Consider the following 22,865-nt stretch of genomic DNA (forward strand, 5'->3'; position numbering starts at 1 on the left):
GAGGAAATGAATTGCTGCAGGTATGTAAAAAATAAGTTTATCAAGTCTCAAAGTCTGGACAGAAACATAAAAGAGGATATCCTCATATGATTGACATAATGTATACATAGGTGCCTGTTTGAGATCAAGATCTCCTTTAGTCATACAAATGATAAAATTATGCCTTGATTTGCATCTAGAGAGTAAAGGTCACAACATCCCCAAAACAGGAAATACAGAGTATATATTGTTCCTGCAAGTAGATACAGCTTAGTGATTTTGCTACAGCCGTATTAGCAATTCAGGGAACCCACGATAGAAACCCATTTCTAGGCGACTGAGTAGATAATGGATCAACATAAATACCTTCTGTTTCAAAAAAAAAAAAAAAAAAATGCTCAAAAGGTAGTAAATTGGTATTCAAAACTAATGTGTAATCAAAAGAAACAAACAACCCTGAGTTGGATAATGCTTCAGAACATACAAAGAAAAGGGGTGAATGCTCTAATGCAAAGGAAGAAAAAAACGCAGGAATTCATTGATGTGCAAAGAAAAGAAATTTTTTTTTTTTTTTTGACTAATATGATGAATCAGAAATAGGGACGTTATCAAGGCATATGTGCAGAGTGTAGAAATGGTGCTGGATGACGTGAATGACTATGCCTAATAGGATGTTGAATGAAACATGAAAATCTACCTACAACTAATGCACGATGGAATGAAAATACAGAGTGCAGGAAAAAAAAAATTGGATAAAGTAATTTCATTGTGTAACCCAGCAGAAAATACAAAGGGAAATCACTATTGCATAATGCTAATCAGTGCTACTATATGCAGACTGATATTGCATAGGATGCGTTAATGAATAGGGAACAGAGAATTCAAGGAAAAGGAGATGTTGATCAAGAAAGATCCTGATTCTTACTTTGGTTTTACTGAAGCTGAAAGCAGGGAAAGACTCCTTCTGGAACGCTATTGCTGCAGGAGTTATCTTCAGCCGATCAATGAGGGGAGGAAATCAAGGGAATACAAGAGGGAAGAAGAAGATCCCTCCCATTACAGGTCCGATTATGGGTTTTTGCCAAGAGAGCTTCAAGACTTCAAGGGGCCAGCAGTGTTCCGGAGATGGGATTCCAAGACATCAGATCCATTTCTAAAGAAATCGCAGATTCTCCTCTTCTCTTCGGCTGAAAGGAAATGGCTCCAAGCCTGGTGCCTCCTCTGCGATTAGGCTGAAGGTGGATGTGCGTTGGCTGGCCGTTGGATCTTTGGCTGGTGGATTGAAGGCAGATGGTGAACACGCTGGTGGCTGGGCTTTCCTGCTGTGGCTGGATTGAAGATGGGGAAAACGGTGGTGGCTCTCCTGCGGCTGGGCTGGAGTGGTTGAAGGATGGCGCCGGTGGTGACTCTCCTCCCTCACGCTTCAGAGCCTCTCCTCTGCAAAATCCCCAAAACGAGATTTCAATCCCCCCTCTTTCGTGAATCCTTTGCCCCTTTTTAAAAAGAAACTTTCCCCTCTTAAAAAAAAACGCAGGTTTTCCTTTCCGTTACCCTTTTCTCTTCCCTTTTTTTTTTGAAAACTTTTTGAAAGTTTTGTAACCGAATTTTTAAAACTTGCTATTTTTTAAAAAAAAAACGCATCTTGGGTTTTTTCAAAACTTTGCTTCATTTACCTAAGTTTTAGGTAAATTTATTATATTATATTTTTTTTTTTTGGAAGTTCGGTTGTGCCACTTTAAGGCTGCCTCTTTCTAAAAAAAAAAAAAAAAATTATTAAAACAAATAAAATAAAAAGGAAATAAATGAGAGGCTTTTATGGAAATGCCACCTCAATTCACTTTTAAAATCCTTTTGAAAATAAAGCTTTATTTTGTTTTTGCAAATCTTTTATTTTCAAGTGGGGTGCCACATGTGTGTGGGCCCACTAACTAAAAATGAATAATATTGAGAAAAATAAAAAAAAAAAGAAAATTTGCAAATTGGTATGGATTTTGGGTGGGTCCCGCTCCATTTATTTGAAGATACGAGATAAAAACCTTATTTGTTTTTTTTTTGTTTTTTTTTTTTTTTTTTTTTTTCAAGAATTTGGAAAAATTGGGTTTTCAGGGCAAAAATATGGATAAATGTAAAAACAAAATTTGTAAAGAGATTTAAAATCTTTTGCAAAAACAGTTTTGAGATAAAATCTTTAAAATCAATATCCAAATATCCAGATTGTTTTGTTGAGAAAAATTTTGTAATTCAAAGTCCTGGGGGTAAAATGGGAAAATTTGGTAGTTTTGAATACCCAGGGTTTTAAAAATCAATAAAAAGTTTAAACATCAAATCTGGATGGATAATTTTGCAAATCAGGAGTTCTGGATCTCAAACTGATATGCTATGTAATGAAATGATGCAAAGTGTTCATGCAATGCGATGCAAAGACATGTTTCAGTGAAATGTCACTCTGAGCTCGGACTTGAAAATTCTAACTTTTGTCCAGAAAGAGGATTTTGAAATTTTGCAATTTGAAGATGTCTCTGAACCTAAATAAAGAAATTTTGAGGCTCAAGAATGAGATTTAGGACTTTCTTCAAGGTTCAATCTTGGAAAATGACTATTTTACCCTTCATTGCTTCTGGAGAACTGACACGTGCCGATTGAGGGCGATGTCGAGAGGGTGAGTGAAAATTTGGGGTGTTTACAAGCGGCTGGGTATGCAATGCCTTCAACTGATAGGGTTTTCTTTCTGGACCTTGTATGAACCATCGGGTATCACGAGTATTCTTTTAGATGTTGCTGATGCTCTCTGCAAGGTAGAACTGATGGTTAGGCTTTTGAAGGAAATTTGGTTGGAGAAGAATATTTGTTGAGAATTTTGGTAGACAATTGAAATAATATTCCATTACTAGGGATTGAGTCATCGCTGGAGTTTACGACAATTGCGCTGCTATTCTTTGCAAAATAAACAACTGAGAATATGCCTTGTTACCTAGGCGAGGTCGTCAAACCAAAGTGAAATGAAGATTAAAGGAACTTTATCAAAAATATGATTTTAATAATACACTTGACAGAGGGGAGGGGGACAGACAATTTTCCACCACTCCGGATAATCAGAAGACACACGAGGACCAGGAAAAATAGTAAGATTGACAAAGGAATCCTAGCCATGTCTGGCAGAATGGTATGCTCTGAACCATTGATCTGATGTGAGATCGAACTCTGGCAAGACCCCCGATAGTGGACGAATCTCTACATGTTTTTGTCTCTAAGAGAACTGTCTGACACACCACTCTGGATGGTAGTATGCGCAGAAGAATGGACTAAGTAGCCTGAACCGCTTGCCGTATGCATAAGTGTATCTAGGAGGTGATTCCTGACGATCAAAGTGGTCCCATACGACTTCTTCCTCCTAAAGGTTGTCGATCAAGAACCGGTATCGCGCAACTGGCAAAAGCTTTTTTTCATTATATCTGAATGAACTGGCTCGGACTGGCACATGCCGGAGGAACCAAGACTGCAAGGCATAGGTGCATCCTTCGACTAGGATCGACTCTCCTAGTGTGAAACGGGTCAACCCTCGGTATAGAAAGGCGAGTGCGGCCATGGCTATTGAGAGGTGGTTGGTCTGTCAACTTCCCCATCTCTTCATAAGCTGAACTATTCTGATATCCATGTAATTCCGTCCATCGGGAAAGAAAGCTAATCCCACCGTGCACAGAACCATCGCGTGCTGAATTCTCTCTCGAGTTGTCCTGGACAACGCGCTGACTTCTACGAATATCCCATGCTGTCTGTAGATTTTGAGTAGGTCCACATATTCATTTCCATCTTCTTTAATCAAAGGCCAAGACTTGCGCCCTGTCATGCGAGCTAAAGCATATTTAGGGTCCAGACCCTTGACATTAATCAAAAACTGTTTCTCCAATGGATCTCCAGGCTGACCGGCTGGCTCGGGCAATCCCATGATTTCTGAAAATTCATCCATCAGCAACGTCATTTCTCCCCACGGGAACCAGAAGGTAGAAGTGCTCGGATTCCACTGTTTTGCTAGTGCATGGATCAAGTTGTCGTTGACTGTCTGCTTTCCCACTGCGGACGCCAGTTCTAACCCACAATCGTCCAAGTGGTCCGGAAACATACGAGAGAAATTCTTGAACCATAAATAGTACCACCAGGGAAAGAAGGATCCGGTGTTGAGGACTCGATGTTCAGGAAGACTTTGTCGCACCTCGTAGGAGATGTGACCCTCAAGGAAGACTGAATCAAGCTGACTGGATGCCATCGGACTGGAAATCATGGAAAATTGGAATAAGACTTGGGAAAATACAAGAATTTTGAAAGAGAATTGCAGGCAGGATAAAATGAAGTAGAAATTCGAGATCCAGAAGAAAGTGAGGATGGAAAATCACCTGGAGTTTTGAAGGAAATCAAGGGAAATTTGGAAAATCGTCCAGGGTTTGATGAAAAATGGAAAATGAAGTATTTGAAAAATCGTCCAAGGTTTAAAACATGGACATAGATTGGGGAATTTTGAGAAAATCGTCCAGTATTTTAGAAAATTGGGGAAAATATGGAAAATAAAAAGGAAATAACACATTCAATCACATTGTGCATAAACAAGTATGCACATACATCATTCCCTAAAAGCTGACTCTAGATGTACAAATTTTGAAATAGCTGTAGGACCTTAATCCTAACTCTAAGGTTCAGATCAACTGTATCCAATCCAGTTATGCCTATATACTCAAGCCAAGGCTCGATGTACGTGGCATAAAATCAATTTCTCCGGTTCTAGGTTCAAGTTTTCCAACATCCTTGAGCACCTGCCGATATACGTTGGACTATGGCCCTTGGTACGTGGCAGGGGGGTTTTCACCCAAATAAGTGGCCCAGTTGTGAGGCTCTGTCCCGAACTATGGTTCTGGAAGAGAGCCCAGCAACGTGAAGACCGGGACAATATAGGTGGGGGTGGTTTTTGAAATATGAGCACATGCAATCAAATCAGAAGGCTCTAAGTCCTAAAGAGATAGAGATTTTGAAATATTTGAAGAAGCAAGCATTGTTTTCATACAATTCCTAAATTGAGGAGTGTTGTATTAGACCTAAGACTATGTGAGCATGAATAATTCTCCACAATATGGTCCTACCAAACCATACCTAGTCTATATGCACTCCATGTCAGCTGGGTTCAGGTCTAGGCTCCTAGGTTCACATGATATCATAAAGCAAAGCTGACATTCCATAGAAATCGATTTTGACAATTTGAACTAAGTAGAGCATTAGATTGATCAGGCGAAGACAGGTCCCATCACGGTCGCCAAACCTGTTATCATCGCAAAATTTTACTTTTGCAAATCAAACTGACCTTTGAAAAAGATTTTAAAAATAACTCGCCTCCGTTTTTAAAATGCAGGATAATTCCGAAGAATGGGACTCGCCTGTCGGTACGAGGTTCAACCATTCCTGGCGCCTTTACCAGGGGTAATTGAACCAAGGATCAATCAAATGCTTTGCTTTGTTCAACTTGCCTAAACCATATTCTAATTCCTAAATGCACAAAGAATCAGGCATGTGCTATGAATTTCTAAAAATGCACATTTGAAAACATGATGTTTGCTTCAAAGATTTGAAATACTTGGAAATTTTTTGGAAAAGATAACACTTGGAAAATCATGAATCATGGTTGAGATATTGTATCTGAGAAAGTGAAAATCGATTTCTGAAGAAATATAAGGATTTTGTGAAAATCGATTATGAGAAATGTGAAATAACTTTGGAAAACTTGATTTCTTTGAATTTAAAGTTTGAAGTTAAAAATCTAACTTAGAAAATCAAATTTGGAACTTGGGAAATACTTGAAATATCATTGGCAAATCCATATTTTGAGAAAATCGATTTTGAATAAGACTTTGGAAATTTTGAAGAATTTGATTCCTTTGACTTGGAATTTGAATTGGAATTGGAATTAGAAAATTCATGAAATGAATGAATATGATTTTGAGGAATTGGGAAAAACTCTTTGTATTTTTGAGAAATGCAGTGCATTTTGAAGTTAGCCTAAGAGTGTAGGCTGAATGTGGCTAATGTGAAGATCATAAATCTAGATATCCTTCATATTCTGACTATGGCCATAAATACGAATTTCACCAAGTTTATAAACTTCATAAAAGCTAGTGTATGTGCCATTCGTGTAGACCATAGTGAGTTTGAATATGCATGAATCATCACCCATCACACATTAACATTATTTAAAAAAAATAAACTATATGCAATGCTGCCTAAGCTAAGCATGAATTTAAATTCTTATTCAAAAGTTTACATTTAATTTACATCACTATTGAAATTTAAATACATGAAATTAAAATCTTCAATGTACCTGCAAAACTAGAAAACTTTTTAGTGAAAATATGTTGGCTTTTCTAGATTTATCCAGTAATATCTAGAAATTACTGGATTTTGCTAGATATAAGCCTTTTCCATGATTCCCTTAAATCAAAATGATAAAGTATGAAATAAAATTGAATAAATAAGGAAGATAAGATATGAAATTTCGAAATTGGGGTCAAAATGACCAAAATACCCCTAATAACAAGACTATGGCCTTGAAATCAGGGTTTTCAGAAAGATATTTGGTAAAATGCAAGTTTTGAAATTCAAATGCAAATAAACTAGGCTAAAATATGATATGACATACTTAAACACATGAAAACTAAGGTTAGGGATTTCGAAATTAAGGTCAAATGACCAAATTACCCCTGATACCAAGACTATGGCCTTGAAATCAGGGTTTTCTAAAATAAATTTTGGTAAAAACTTAGGTTTTATGCACTAAATGGAATCAAATGAGCATCAAATTAAACCTAAAGCATCCTAATATGATTATCAATATGATTAAACCCTAAAAATATATGCATATGCACGAAAATCCAAGAATATCACAAATTATGTGATTTTTGCAGTGTTTTTGGATCTTTCAGGGACCTTGTTTTGCAACATGCTTAATTCAGCCATCAATCGGATTCCAAAGTTCATCAAATTTGGTACCTGCACTTGTTATAACCCTAATATAAAATTAGAATTATCAAAATATTTTTTTGGCATTAAATTAATCCGAAAATAACATCAAACCCTAAAAATATGTTATTTTTGACCTAGTTCACCAACCAGTCTCAGTCCAAGACCCAAACCAGGGGTCAAACCTCCATGTAAATCTATGAAATTTTATAGAAAACAAATAGACAAAAAAACAGAAATTTTCCATTTTACAGATCTGAAAAAGCCTTTAAAACCAAGGAGATACCCATCCGACAATCCGGACTTGAATATATTGATTTTAACCTTGGTCCAAACTGATACTTTCAATTGCAAATTACAGGATAAATAGTAATACTCATTTAAAATATCTAAGATTTTAACATTGAATAGTTGACAAAAAAATAACAATACTCACTTTTTACAGATCATGAATCGGATCTGTAGTTTGGGATTTATAAACAACACAAGTCTGATTAGGGTTTTGGTAAACCCTAACGAGTTTTAAATTGAAAATCAGAGTTTATGACAGAGGAAAAATACTAAACAGTAATAAAAAATTCTGAATATTTCACAGTAGCTAGATCTAATCAATATGAATCCATGGCACTTTACAGATCTAAAATCGGATATAAGATGAGAAAAATATCATCACAAAAAGTTACCCTCTTGATTTTAACTTCGATTTTAAAGATTTAAAAATCTGATTTGATGTCTGATTTTTCTGACAGGGTTCCCGAAGTCCAAAAACTCTGATTTTTTTACAGTAGATCAATCACATATGCATGCATCACATATAAAAAAATCAGAAATAAACAACAAATATTTCAATCCAAAACAGCATGATTTTTACTGTTCTAAACTAAAAAACACACAGAAATCTAAGAAACTTAAGAAATCATGCATTAACTAATGAAAAATAATAAAATAAACCATAAAACAGTAAATAAAAATTATTTATATGCTGGAAAACGTGTAATAAATATGGATAAACAAATAAATAAATAAAATACAGGGAATCAATGGCTGGAATTTTCTTTCACCTTTGAAATCATGGATTTAACCCATTTAACGGGTAAATCTCACGTTTCGTCGGTTAAGAATATGAAAAACATACCTCTCATCGATTCTAATGGATTAGAATCCTTGAAATCACCCTCAAACTGAGTTAGATCATCTTCTTGGGTCGATTTTGGGGTTCTTGGATGAAATCCATGGTTAAATCCATGAACACAAGAGTTTCCATGGTGAAATCTATTGAAAAATCATAAAAACTAATAAAATAATATTAAATAAACTCACCTTGGGGCTGCAGCTGCAATGGAGGAAGGTAGAAGTGCTGGAGAGGAGAGAGAGGCCACGAAAATTTGAGAGAAAAGGAGCCTTTTTTGACCTCTTGAAGTCCCCTATTTATAGGTTTTCAAAACCTCCTTAATTAGGGTTAATTAAGGAGTTTAATTTTTTTAGAACTCTTTCTAATAAATCCAATAAAGGGGGCAACGATTTTTTGGAGAATTATAGCCTAGGTGGGACTCTAATTAATCCCTAATTAACCCCTAATTAAACCCTAGAAAGTCCAAATGTGATGCCACTTGGCATCTTCCACATTTGTTTTTTTTAAAACCTTTAAAAACACTAGTTTTAAAAACTAAACTTCAAAATGGGTTTTCAAAATGATATTAACTCTTCTAAACCCCTAACACTAACCAAGACACTGACTAACCCTAGTCTAGCCCTGACTTACTCGAATATGGCGCCACCCTGAGTGGGCCCTACTTGAGTTTTTCAAAAAACGATTTTAGAACTTGAAATTGAAGGACTTTTCAAAAGACTTTCAAAAGTAAACTTAAAATTAGAATTTTTGAAATGGCATAGAGTTCCAACTGGGTCAGAACTCCTCTGGATACGGCGCCAACGGGGTGGGCCCCACATTGAAGTTTTGAAAAACTTGAAATAAATACTAAAAATGGCTTTAAAAAATGGTTAAAATCAACAGTTGAAATTCAAACTTTTAAAAATAGAGTTCTAAGCAAACTGGATCTCTGGGCTAGAGTTCTGGATTTATAGGACTCTGAGATTTTGGTTTTTAAAAGCCAAATGAAGGAGTTTTTGAAAAGATTTAATCGAAAATGATGAAATAAGTCAGGAAACACAGTCAGGGTTAGACTCCTAACTCGACCGAACTCTAAAATAGAGTCCTGAACTAACTGGACTCTGTAAAATGACCTAAATTTTGAAAACAAATGGAAATAAATGATAATGGAATAAAAATAGACTTCAAAACAGACTCCTGACTCGACTAGGACTCCGGGACAGAGTTCTGATCGGACTGAAACTCTAGATTTTTTTGGTATTTTTCTAAAAAACAAATGAAAGAACTTGTGAAAGCAGTGAAAACAATAATAAATGTTGAAATAGAACAGAGTTCTGATTCAACTGAGACTCTTGGGACAGAGTCCTAATTGAACTAGGACTCTCAGATTTTTGGATTTTTTGAGAAAACAAATGAGAGAATTTTGAAAAACAGTTAAAAACAAGATGAAATCAAAGTTTTGGTTCAGAGTCCTGATCTAATTAGGACTCTGAGAAAGAGTCCTGATTCGATCAGAACTCTAAGAATTTTAGTTTTTCTGATAAGCAAATGATGAAATTTAAGCAAAGCTTTTTGAAAACTAGTGAAAATGAAGCGAGAAAATCAATTTTGGATAGCGTCCTGCTTCGATCAGGACTCTGGGGTAGAATCCTGATTGGATCAGAACTCTGGGATAAAACCTCAGAATTTTGAAATTCTTTGATAAAAGTGTAACAAATTTGATAAATGAAAAGAGTTTTGAAAGATTCTCTCAAAATTGAAATCAGGATCAGAATCCTGATCCAACTAGGACTCTCTGAATAGAGTCCTGCTTTGACTAAAAGTCTGAGTTTCTGACTCATTTTGAAAGATTTTGAAAGATTTGATTGAAAATGGATAAAATAGTTGTAAAAGATTAGAGTCCCAATCCAATTGAAACTCTGAAGAAGAGTCTTGATCTGACTGGACTCTTGAAGAAGAGTCCTGATCCAACTAGGACTCTGAAATTTTGGCCAAAACAGAAGATTTTGAAAGGTTTTCTTCAAAAACAGGTAAAAAGGTAGTGAAAAGTAGAGTTCTGATCCGACTGGACTCTGGAAAAAGAGTCCTGATCCAACTAGGACTCTAAAATTTTTGAGATTTTTGATAAGTAAAGGAATCCAGAAGCGACACCACCTAAATGGGTCTCATCTGAGAATTGAAATCAATTGAAATTGAGTTTGAAATGAATCCAGATTGTTTTCTAAGAAAGTATTTCAAAATATAAGGTCCCGGGGGTTGGAAAATGACAAAATGTTGATTAAAACCCCAGGTTTTTTAAAATTGTTTTTGAAAGAAAAGTTTTAAAAACCCGAATCTGGATTGAATATTTTAAAAACAGGAGTGCTGGATCTCGAAAATGAGATGTAATGACATGCAATGCTATGCAATGCGATGAAATGATATGCAAAAATGTATGCAATGATATGCAATGACACATGAAATGTAAGTACTGGATGAGGGTGAAAATTTGGGGTGTTTACAGTAGCCCATGCGAGCAAATGACTCACGCTACTAGGAATTCCTCGTTGGAGACCAACAATTGTAATGATCTGTCCCCATCACGATGTAGCTTCCAAAGATTTCCCGGGCCTGTCGGCCAAGGGTATAGGCTCGTGCACAAAGGGCAGGGGGCCATCGGCCCTGTTGGCAAAAAAGAAAGGCAGGGGCCGATGGCCCCTGCTGACAAAAAGAAGAAAGGCCGGGGCCGATGGCCCCTGATGGCAAAAAAGAAAGACAGGGGCCCATCGGCCCCAGCTGGCAACAAAAGAAAGGCAGGGGCCGATGGCCCCTGCTGGCAAAAGAAAGACAGGGGCCCATCAGCCCATGCTGGCAAGAAGGCAGGGGCCGATGGCCCCTGCTGGAAAACAGAAAAGCCGGGGCCATAAGCCCCTGCTGGCTAGCAAAAAGAGAGGCAGGGGGCCATCGGCCCCTGCTGGCAACAAGGCAGGGGCCGATGGCCCCTGCTGGCAACAAGAAAGGCAGGGGCCATAATCCCCTGCTGGCTCGCAAAAAGGAAGGCAGGGGCCCATCGGCCCCTGCTGGCACACGGAAAGGCAGGGGCCAATGGCCCCTGCTGGCGCAACTAAAAGGGACAGGGAGGAGGGGCTCGGCCCCTCCCCTGCCATAGCCAAGAACAGGGAGGAGGGGCTCGGCCCCTCCCTTACCATAACGGAAGCAAGGAGGGGGGCTCAGCCCTCTCCCCTACCATAACGGAGAGCAGGGAGGGGTGTCGGGCCCCTCCCTTGCAAAAAAGAGGGCACAGGGAGGGGGTTTGACCCCTCCCGTGGGCACACAGAGAAGTGAGGGAGAGAGAGAGAAGAGTCGGAGTGATGTCATTTAGATGTTATTTATTTTGATTTTAGGTTGATTAGTTTAAGTTATTTGATTTAGTATAGTGTAGAAGTGTGTGTGTAAATTGTGTTTGGTTTGTGTGGGTGATTTGTGAATTTGTGCTTAGTTGACTCGTAGTTATTTAGTATTTAACATATTCAATTAGAATTGCATTTCATTGAGTAGCTTAGTTGTATTTGCATCGTTAGTTAACGTATTTTTAGTCATAATTTGCTTATCGTGTTTTGTTCGTCATGCATTTAGCGTAATTGTAATATTCATCTGCATATACACTGTTATTCAGTGTCATTTAGATTACATTAGGTTTAATTTGCATTTTATAGTGTTTAAATAAATTCATAAAGTGAATAGTGCACTCAAAGAAAAACCCGATTTTTGCCCTGTCGCACAAGCGTTATTTTCTGTGTAAAAATTTCGTGTTTTCCAAAAAAAAAAATTCTGTTAACTTTAGTGGCGTGTTATCTGACTACAGACCAAATTTCAGCTCTTTCGGAGTTGATTTGGTCTGATTTTTAAGCGTTTTGCGAAAACCGCTTTTTCTAGATTTTAAATTACAGGACTTTCGATATCCTGATTTTTCTCAGATTTGAAACGCTTATATCTGGAGTTCCAGATATCATTTTTTCATTCTGTAAAAACTGTCTGATTGTTTAATCTGTCAGTTGCAGAACAGAACAAATTTTGGAAAAATCGGACCTCGTTTGCCTTGTCAAACAATGGTTTTCCGATAACTTATCATAAAACTATTTTGCACTAGTTAGGGGCAGTTTCGTAATTTCCTTAGTTTCAGCACTTTAGACCTGTTTTCAGTAATTTCTGCATTTTAGGAGCTGCATAATCATCATACAGCATTAGTAGAATTAATTTAGTTAATTTTAAGAATTAGTTTAGTATTTTATTTAATTATTGTCTCATAAGTAGCATTTGTTTTATTATTTTCGTAAAATTAGAATTAGTTTTAGTTATTGTTTGCATTGTTAGATTAGAATACTAACTTTGTATTTCTCTGCATTTTTAGGTTGAAAAGCATATTTAGTTTCCAAGGTTATTGTCCAAGTGCGAAGAGTGAATAATTGGCGAAAAGACGGAAATACCCTTGGTGTGGAGCAGAGGACTTAGTGCTGTTTCATTTTCAATTTAGTGATTAATTGTAGTTGTTTTAACTTTATAATTGTAGATTGACATTTGTAATTAATAAATTAAATTTCCTAGAAATATCTTGATTAATTTCTGTTCCCTGAGGATTCGACCCGTACTTACCACTTTGTGGAAAGTCGGATACTTGTTTTTAAAAATATCATTTCAAAATATCAACCAGGTTTGTTTTTTGTGCAATATAATCATAAATTGAAACGAAGGTATGAGGAGAGAATGAAAAAAAGGAGATCTTGACCCCATTGTCTTAAGAGAAGTCAATGATAATCTTTGAAAATGACACATCACTTACATGAGATCTTGTTGATAAGGCATCCAGAGCGTTAAGGCATAGGGTGGGGGTAAAAATACGTGTAACTAATGTCCTAAGAAAGAAAATGTTTGAAAAAGGAAAGAAGGTGGTGAGGGTGGAAGAAGAAGAGGAATAAGCTAACTCTGCAAATAAAACTGAAGAAGAAGAGCAATATATCAAAGAAGATGATGATAGACTTTCAAGTTCATCTAAGGATTAAATCTAAGTTGTTATTATAAACTTATTGGTTTTTTTTTACTATTTTATACTTAAATACAGTTAAAGTTAATTATGTTATGTGTGTAGATTTGTTAAATGTCTGTATGCTTATATTTTTATTTGGTGATTAATTGGTTATGTTTTAATTTTTTGCATTGGTTATCAGTTGCATGGTTTATTTATTCCATTGTTCTTTGTTTCATTTTTTAACATGGTTATCAGTTACATTATTTTACATCTTTGTAGTGATTAGATTTATTAATTCGTGTTCTAGTAAGTCGATGGAGGGTAGAGGTCTTGGAGGATGCCTCTCAAAGAAACCTGCATTGAAATATTGTACACTATTGACTTAGAGATGCCAAAGAAATAGTGAAGTGTAATTTTTGTGATTTTATAATGCATGAAGGATTGTATAGATTTAAATATCATGTTGTGGGACATATTAACTCCACTGTGAAATTATGTAAACATAGCATTCCTTCTGATATTTGTGTTGAGCTTCTTACTAGTCTTAAAAAAGATGATGAGAGAAAGGCACAAGTACCTGCAACATTTGTGGGACAGAAATTGTATGAAGATGATCTGCCATCATCATCTCAAGCCACTAAAAGATGCAATAAATGAAGGAAATCGTTGAAATGAAGTTTGATACTGAAGAATAAAGATGACTTTTATATATAGACATATGTTTCAGAATTCTATGTTTAGTTAAATGTATTGTGTTGTTAAATGTTTTGTGTTGGACAATGTATTGAGAAGGTTATTTAATATAATTATCTTATAGTGTATGACGACATATTTTATTTTGTCTATTGCTTATTGTTGTTTGATTTTATGTTGTATACATATTTGTTATTAATTTTAGTAGTTTGTTTACATATTTGTATATATTTTTTTTGTTTTTTTATTTGGGGTACTGCCTAGACTGCCTAGGCTTTTTAGGGGCTCACTGCCTAGGCTCCGCCTAGCGCCTATGACAACTAAGAACAAAACCACCTAAATTCACTGCAAAGTTATCAAAAATGATGAGAAGAACGTTAAAATTGGGTGATCTAATCAATGGATTGGTCCAACCAGACACTTGCCACTTTATACTAATCTGACTCAACTTGACTCTAAAATTGATTCCCACTGGTATGGATAATCTATAGAATCAATCAGGATTGGTTAGTTGGACCCAATCTGGCCTGATTTGAGCACACCAATCTGGAATAGACACACACCAGAAAAAAAAACAAAAGAAAAAGGGTGAAGGAAAAAAGAACAGAGAAGAGTAGGCTTGATAACATGACTACCAACATGACATACAACCTAAGAAGACAACCATTTATGGCATCAGAATTTTTTAATATCAATAGGAGTCCTACCAATGACAAAATGATAATAGAATGTCGAAAGCCAGTACAATGATGGCCATGTGGAAACTGGAAAGTGATGGACGTCTTACTTTTTCTTCATTGCTTGCAGCTTGAAGCTCCAAACTATGCTTTTCCAGAAACTCACCAAAATTTGGGTCCTGGTGAAACAATGAAGCAAACATAACCTTATTAATATTTCAAGCATCCAGAAATAATGTCGTACTGAAAGAAGTATGAAGAGTTGTCTATATCACAAAAGATGTACTTGTTTTCTTTTTATGAGCAAACACAAAAGCAAAAATAAAAAACAAAAAGCACTTCTATTGCTTTAAATATGCTCTTCATACTTAAGAATACAACATTTCAAGGGTCATAACATGAAAATCTTTCTGAGCATTAGCCAGGGCAGTAAACTGAAAATATTCAGTTGAGATCTAGGTCTTAGTGAATCTGACCTATCCGGATCTAGCTTAATCAAATTTAGAGTTGGATGGAAAAGGCAATATTGAACTTGTACTCGGTTAGCTAATCAGATATATTTTATAAGGAATTGGGTTGGATTACCCTTGGATCCAGATTCAAATGAAAATCTGAAAACTGCATCCGAATCTGATTATTAATCAGATTCATTTGCTATACTGATTCAACTAATCAGATTTGTACTTTTCAGATACCTGACTCAAACGTGATCGATTGACATCCCTAGCATTAGTTCATTTTGGGTAAAACTAAGTGCATTACAATGATGAATGTGAGCCATCAATTTTTTTGTCTTCAAAATAGGAGAGAATTTTTTTAAAACAAACCCTACATGTTTATATTAGTTAGACATACCATCATGTTGAGCTTCATATCTATGGTCATTTCAAGGTCTTAATTAAGTACAAGGTCGTTCTTACCTTTTTCTTCAGCCGATCTAACTTACTTTTCTGCTTCACGAGTTCCACCTGAATTGTCTTGTTCTGCTCAGATAGAGCAGTATGGTAGCTTTCATCTACAGCAACAGCAATTATATTGAAAAATATCCTCTTGCGATTTTACTAAAACAAAAATTTAGGATATTTCAAACACCAAATTTCACTGTTGTAATTATGTTCCAACCTGAATTATCATCACTTCCATCTTTAACAAGATAAGAACCATTCAAATCCTGAAACTAATATCAGAATTCAGAACTCTTTCATAAATAAATAAGGAATTAGAAAAAGATGAGGCCGGATTTTTAGAAGAGCGTGACATTACCTCAGAAAGAAGACCATCACTTTCCGAATCTGAATCTATAACTGAATCATTGTCAACATCATTACCAAAAGTATCTGCAAAAATGTCGTCGAGCGCCTGATTTACAATACCTTCAGGATATCTGACAACAATGATGAGCATAACTATATATGAACATAAACACTTGCATTTCAAGTTAAATCGTTAATTAATTGCCTCACCTTAAGACAACTATACAAAATGGAACAAATGTATGCGCACAGATAATTCCATAATACATTGAAAGATATTACGCCCATAATCTAGCAAAATTCTCAGTAAAAAAATTTCGCTACTTTCTGGAAACTGAAAAAGCATCACTACCTCCTGAATAATCATGTCATATAAACTTGCAATATATGACTCAGACTATTTGGAAAACTCAATTGCATTTAACAATTAACCAATGGAAACAATGAAGCTCCTGAATAACATACATGAATGTGGAAAGAACTTAGTAAATTGTGAAATGCTTGACAATTAATCAGTGGGCGAAAGTGAAATTGTGTGATGCTCTCCAAAGTCGAGCATCGGTATCTTTACGATCAAGAATAATACCCACTCCACTAGAATCAACACAAAATTTCAACTGATACACTAGAAATTATTCTAAAAAGAATATCGGCATCGATTATGTCATTTAATCAACACCTAGGAAGAAGAAAATGGTTTGAATTACTCATGCAAGCAGGAATTATGTTAACAATGACCTCCTAAGGCTCCTAAGAAGCGCACCCCCAAAATTATTTTATCATTGAACATAATAGACCTTGTGAAAAATTTTAAAAAGGGAAGATAAGGGCAAATTGGCAGCACACATTAGTCTTGTACTAGATTCTCTATGTTGATCCTAGTATGCTCTAAAATGCATAATAGCAGCATAGCACTAAATATTTACTCTTACAAGAACATCTCTTCTGGAAACATTGAGCTGTAATAGAGACTCGCAAATTTTTGTGTATGCATGTGTGCACATGTATGTGTGTGGGTTTTAACAAGAATATATGTTGACATCAATCTGATTGCAACAGTCCCTAACAAGGCCCAAGCAATCATTTTTCTCAAGTAATAAAGAAAATAAGCACAAAAAACAGCATATAGGAATTAAGTGCATAGGATCAATTTAAGACCTCAAAAATAAAAAACAATGTCATCCTACTCTGTGCTGTCTAACTAGGGATTGGCTCTGGGAGGATTAGGCGAACACAAGTAGGGTAGGCAGTACCAGTTGACTAGGTAACCACGTATCACTTTTGACAACATAGTTTGCAACTAAACAAAAGTTAGCAGCTATCAATGGTGATTACAAGTATGTAAGGATAAAACTCAAGTAATGCAGCTGTTTTTCATAAAAACATAAAATTGAATTTTGCAGTAAAAGAAAACTAAGGCAATGGAAGAAGGTATAAGCACAGTCACGAATATCATGATATTTTAAAAAAATATTATGTTATCTTTTCATCAGTTCTAACATTTAAAATATCACGATATTTTTCAAAATGTTGTGATAATTTAAAATTAAAATATCATAATTTATGTTTCATAAATGATTTTAAAAAACTTTGGCTGATAATCCTATTTTATCATTCACATCTCTCTCATTCTTTTTCTCCTAACTAATTAATGGCAATAAATACTGAATGTAACTTAATCCTAAGCAAGAAAGTATTTATTTCGGCCTCTGGACTCTCCCATCTTTCATTTCTTTTTTATTTTTAAAACATTGGATGAGACATATTTATTGCTTTTGGCATTTGAGTAATTTTTTTACATATTTTTAACTTCAGTTTATAAATTTTTTAAAAATTATTCATTTTGCCAAGATTTTTTTAATAAAAGTGTGGGAGAACACAGATTATCAATATATGCCATTTACCATTTAATGGCAGATTTTATTTTGAAAATATAAATAGAAGGTAATAAATTAATATACCCAAGTTACACAATAGCACAGAGAAAACACAAGAATACAACCGCTACACGACAAAAATGAACAAGAAGCCACAGACAACAGAAGCAAAAGAATAAATGTTATAAAAGTTTTATTTTGTCTCCTTTCAAAGAGGAGCTTAAGACAGTTTTCAAATGTATATAAAATGAGGCTAATTGGATGCTATTGACAACAAACAGAAAAAGCAGCCAACTAGAATCCATCATAAATAGACAGATATATTACATATAAAATGCAGTGGCTGCACCATAGTTGGCAAACCCAGAGAGCTGACTCGAGAATCGCCCGAGTCAACCCAAATCGGATCCCAACTGGGTCACTGATTCAGGACCACCTATCTGCATGCCACTTATGTGTCTTTTGTCATGCATTTCATGGTTTTAGTGCATAATGCTTATAAAAGGATAATTTTTACAAAGAATCATCTATTTTTAAATCATAATATCAACAATTATGTATAGTTGAATACTTATATAGCTTAGTCATTGATGTCATGTACTAAATTTAGTGATTATACAGTTTGGAGTTTGATTTTTTCCATATCTTAACACTAAAAAAATCATGTCCTAACTCGTCCAAATTACCGAGTCAACCTGCTGACTCACAAGTCAAGGGTCAGGAAATCCGGATCCAAGTCACGAGTTTGTCAACTATCGGCTGCACAAGAAAAGGCAAATTGCACAGGTGCCACTTTGATTCTTGGCAAACTTCAATCTTACATCATGTATTAAGCAGTAGAAGTGTATAGTTTTATCCTAATATAAAGAAAAGTAACTGCAAAGGCGGAACCAAACAAGAAAAACACAGAAAAACAATCTTACAAGGGATGTAAATTTTGATGGGAATTAACATTCAATATTGGCATGTCTAACAATTTAAAGCAAGTTGATGTCAGAAAAATAATCTAAAGCAAGTGATAGCAAAGAAAATAAATAGTGGCATTTTCTTACTCTTCTACAGGTTGTGCATCTGAGGAGATTGGATGGTTCACATATACAACACCTTTATCTCCTGCAATAACAGAACCAACCATAGAGCTTAAATGTGGTGGCCTAATCAATGCTTGCAAATAAACAAAAAGTCTAGTTAAAAACTATACAAACTTGGAAACATTTTGTTACACAATCCACTCAGTGAACAAAAGCGCAAACACAAACCAAGCAGGGCAACTTAGATGTAGAGATAAGTTCCTAATAAACGATGTCTTATGAAGCAACTGCCTATGAACACTACAAAAAGAAGGCAATAGCGCAGGCAGTTAGATTAGCAAAAATATTGTTGGCCTCATGCAACATGACACTTGCGGAATTATCATTTATTTTCTGGAAAAAATATTTGTAGCTACTAAAATAATAATATAAATGTTTAAACATCTAATGAACTACTAAAGACGTTATATGTAAGCTCATTCAATGTATGGTATCAATCCTCAAGGCACTCTCTGCTTGGCTTCCCATTGAGGGCCTGAGCCAATCATGAAGACTGAAAAGGAGGTAGAAAGATTACATCAGGGGGGGCATGAAAAAGACACATAAACCTTAATCAAGTTGCTGCTAATCTTCAACTTCAAGCAACCATAACCCGTGGGCTAAAAGGATATCAATGAGGTGTGATATCATCCAGAAAGGGATTTTGTCCAGAATACCTAAAGAGCAGAGACAATGGAGTCACTTTGAGGCAGACTATACTTGTTTATGTCATACACTGTTATCATTGCCCACATTGATCAATCGGCCAAAAAACTTAACCATTCTTTAGATGGTTTAATATCCAAACGGCCTTTAGATTGCTCCCACTTGAAAATCGCAAACTTCAAAGCATTCAAATTTACAATGCAAAATTAAACACTGGTTTTATGCATAGTAACAAATATCAACAATATTTTGAAAAGATCATGAGTGGTTTGGACCAGAGTTGCTAGTCGAGGAAGCGATTCGAGAAGCAAAAGCGAGAAGCGAGGCATTTTCAAAATTTTAGGAAGCGGGAAAAGCAGGACGACTTAGAAGCGAATCAGGAATCGTCTTGGAAGAAAACTAGGAAGCAAACCGAAAGCGACCTAGGAAGTGAGGGGGAAGCAAAAAAAAAGAAAAATAAAAACACAAAAAAATGAAAAAATAAGGGAAAATGAGCTTCCCCTAAATTGGGAAGCGCGCTTCCCACTCCCTAAATTTTTTTGGCACTTCCCAGCACGTTTCAGAAGCGCCATGTTTCACGCTTACAAAACACGCTTCCCCATGCCCTATGGCACTTCTGATAACTCTGGTTTGGACATACAAGCATGAATTTTTCAATTTTGAAATTTCAATACATTGTGAACCATAAAATTTGAAACCCTTAAAGGATCTACCTATATAATTGATCGGACGATCTAAAACTTGCTTTTGACTGAACAAACCATATGGATCATATCCATAGGGCTTGGTCCACAAAAAAATCAATTAATCCAATAAAGGCATTTTTTAAAAAATTTATGTCTTTCTTTATGTTTTTATATATTTTTATAGTCTTAATTGGTTTTAACTTTTATCATAGTTACAAATATTGGCAATATTTTGTAAACATGGCAGCGTTTACAAAATCTGCTATACTATAAAAAGTCGCAATATTTCCAATAATGGTCTTATCATGATATCAACATAATAAATCATTTTTAAATTATATATATATATATTGCCCATATTTCTAACTTTTTACACATGCTAATATTTCCTAGAGTTTTTCCAAAAAATAAAAAATTTAATTTATCATGACATTTTTCCTCACCAAGAGTTTCCTGGTACCAAGTTTTTTTATGTTGGCTTTATCCTATGTCACATGGGTGCGGGTGCGGGTGCGGCACTTTTAAAAAACTTGGGTGCGGGGGTGCGGCAAAATATATATATATATATATATATATATATATATATATAATTTGTGCAGGGAAGGGGTCGACCCCCCTCCCTGCGCCCTCTTTGTGCAGGGGAGGGGTCGAGCGGATGAGTTGTGGAGCTTGATTCAGAGTTTTTGCCCTTGCAGAAAGGGAGGGGGGCGGGGGCTCCCCCCGGCCAATTTTTTTTTAATAAAAAAATTGGACACATTTTTTTATTTAATAAAAAAATTGGACACAAATGACCCTGGGTGCGGTCAACACACCCAGGGTCGGGTTGACCGCACCCGCGTCGAGTCGCGTCGACGCGAGTGCGGCACCCTGCTAGCCGAATCCCTGTGACATAGGCTTTATCCTATTGGTCCAAGGATAAACACCTATGTTTTTACACGCTCCCAGCAAAGTTCAAGGATCTGAAGTTTCTTTGCTTCAAGATGGAAGAGGGAAATGTTCCACAATTTTATCTGAAATTGTTGGCAAATATTCAAACTGGTAACATTTGTTACTTTCAGTCTGCCGTCCAAAATTTAATGAAGCTTTTAACTGCCAGACCTGAGCTACTTGTAAGCAGCTTGACCCACCATATCCCAACAAGCTCAGAGCTTTGCAATAGAAAATTTCTTGTGTTAAACCTATTCAACCATATTAAAGATCCTAATCAAATTTTCTTTCATTAGAAAAGGTAATTACTGATTCAAAAACCTTATAAGATTTCTCCGGTTGATCATGGAATACATGCAGTGAGAAAAGTACTAGATATTGAATAATCAAATGGGTGACTTAGTTCTCTTATTTGGAAGGCAAAATTAAATTGAGTGTGTGATTCACCAAAGCTAGTCATGGTTATCTTGTATATCAGTAGTTTTAACATCCATGATGAGAGATGAGAGAAAGTATCCTGAATAAAAACCAAAAGAGCAAATTCATTCAACCTTGAATAGCTTAAAGAAGACATGAAGGGGGGATTTTGGATTTATGAGCCTTACTAAAAGCCCTTCTTGTCCTGAAAGAATTCCTGATAGCATTCTGTTTCCGCTTTTTCTTGAGCACAGATTGAAGATTCTTACGAGCAAATTTCCGTGCTTTCTTGCCAAGTTTACCCATTTCCTGGCAAAACAAATGAGAACAATACATCATAACGTCAAGAAGACTCAAAACCAGAGCTAAATCAAATGAAGAACCAAATCTAATGCATTGTAATAACACATCCATGCACTTACAGAAATGAACAAATTAAAAAAGAAAAAAAAACTGAAGCAACTATTGATTCTTAGAAAAACTACTGCTGCAATATTTTTATTGAGTGAATAGCAAGAAGCAAATATTAACTTTCAGAAAAAATGATGTAATATATTTAACAAGTGAAGCAAGAAACAAAGCATACAGGTCAAAACTGCAAAGGGTCCCTAGTGCACCTGAGAACTCAAACACGAAATGCTTGAGATTCCATGACAAAACGCTTGTAATGCATAAAGAAAATGAAGATTCATTCAATAAAAGACAAGATCTATCTCCTTGAATTCACAACCAGATAAGATATTCTTTTTCAATTTTTCTTGGTTGCAACTTTACCTACATAAGAAACAACCTTCCCATAACTACTCTATCAGTGTTCGACATGTGGAATTGAAAGCTAATTCCAAGGAATCAAGATTTTTTCAGGCAAAATTTTCATTATAAATGGAACACATAATCTACAAAATATGAGGTGCAGACATTCTTAGGCATTATTTAAGAGCAGCACTATTCTCTTTTTTGGCATACATCCCTACAATGAATTCAAAAAAAAAGTTCCAATTGGATCTATTTTGCTTTCAATTGCACAAACAAACTGGTGACCTTAAGGGCATGTTTGGATGCAAAATTCATAAATTCACTTTTCTGGATTTTCTGCTTTTCAATTTTTTAAATATTCTGGAAAAATAGTGTTTGGATGCATTTCATATATATATATATATATATATATATATATATATATATATATATATATATATATAGAGAGAGAGAGAGAGAGAGAGAGAGAGAGAGAGAGAGAGATGGGAACATGCTAAATGGGCACAATGCTAAATGAAACATGCAATTGGATTTCCATTGTTTTTTTTCAAAATTCCAACCCCATAGATGTGTTCAGCATGATTGATTTACTAGAAATCCTAATTTGGATCAAGCATTTTGGATGGAAAAAAATGGTATTTGGAGGCTCGAAAATTTATGAAAAATTGTAGGCTATTGATTTTTGAAACCTTATAAAAACCTATTCATGCATCGGAGTCAAATGCTCTAAGAAGTGATTCCTATAAAAACAA

At 35.4% G+C, this 22,865-nt stretch overlaps 1 protein-coding gene across 1 annotated transcript; it reads right to left on the reverse strand.

Moving 5' to 3' along the window:
• Nucleotides 1-1,395: 1,395 nt before the first annotated feature.
• Nucleotides 1,396-21,663, reverse strand: LOC149818490 (uncharacterized). The gene is made up of 7 exons (XM_089986225.1): nt 21,546-21,663; nt 18,644-18,704; nt 15,725-15,845; nt 15,584-15,632; nt 15,382-15,476; nt 14,572-14,640; nt 1,396-1,416 (listed from the first exon to the last, which is right to left on the reverse strand). Exons 1-7 carry the CDS (start codon nt 21,661-21,663, stop codon nt 1,396-1,398), a joined length of 534 nt encoding a protein of 177 aa, XP_089842351.1.
• Between the last annotated feature and the right edge of the window lie 1,202 nt (nt 21,664-22,865).

Source organism: Nuphar pumila, chromosome 13 (genome assembly GCF_984573655.1).
Source record: "Nuphar pumila chromosome 13, dmNupPumi1.hap1.1, whole genome shotgun sequence".
In the NCBI taxonomy this organism is placed as follows: Eukaryota; Viridiplantae; Streptophyta; class Magnoliopsida; order Nymphaeales; family Nymphaeaceae; genus Nuphar; species Nuphar pumila.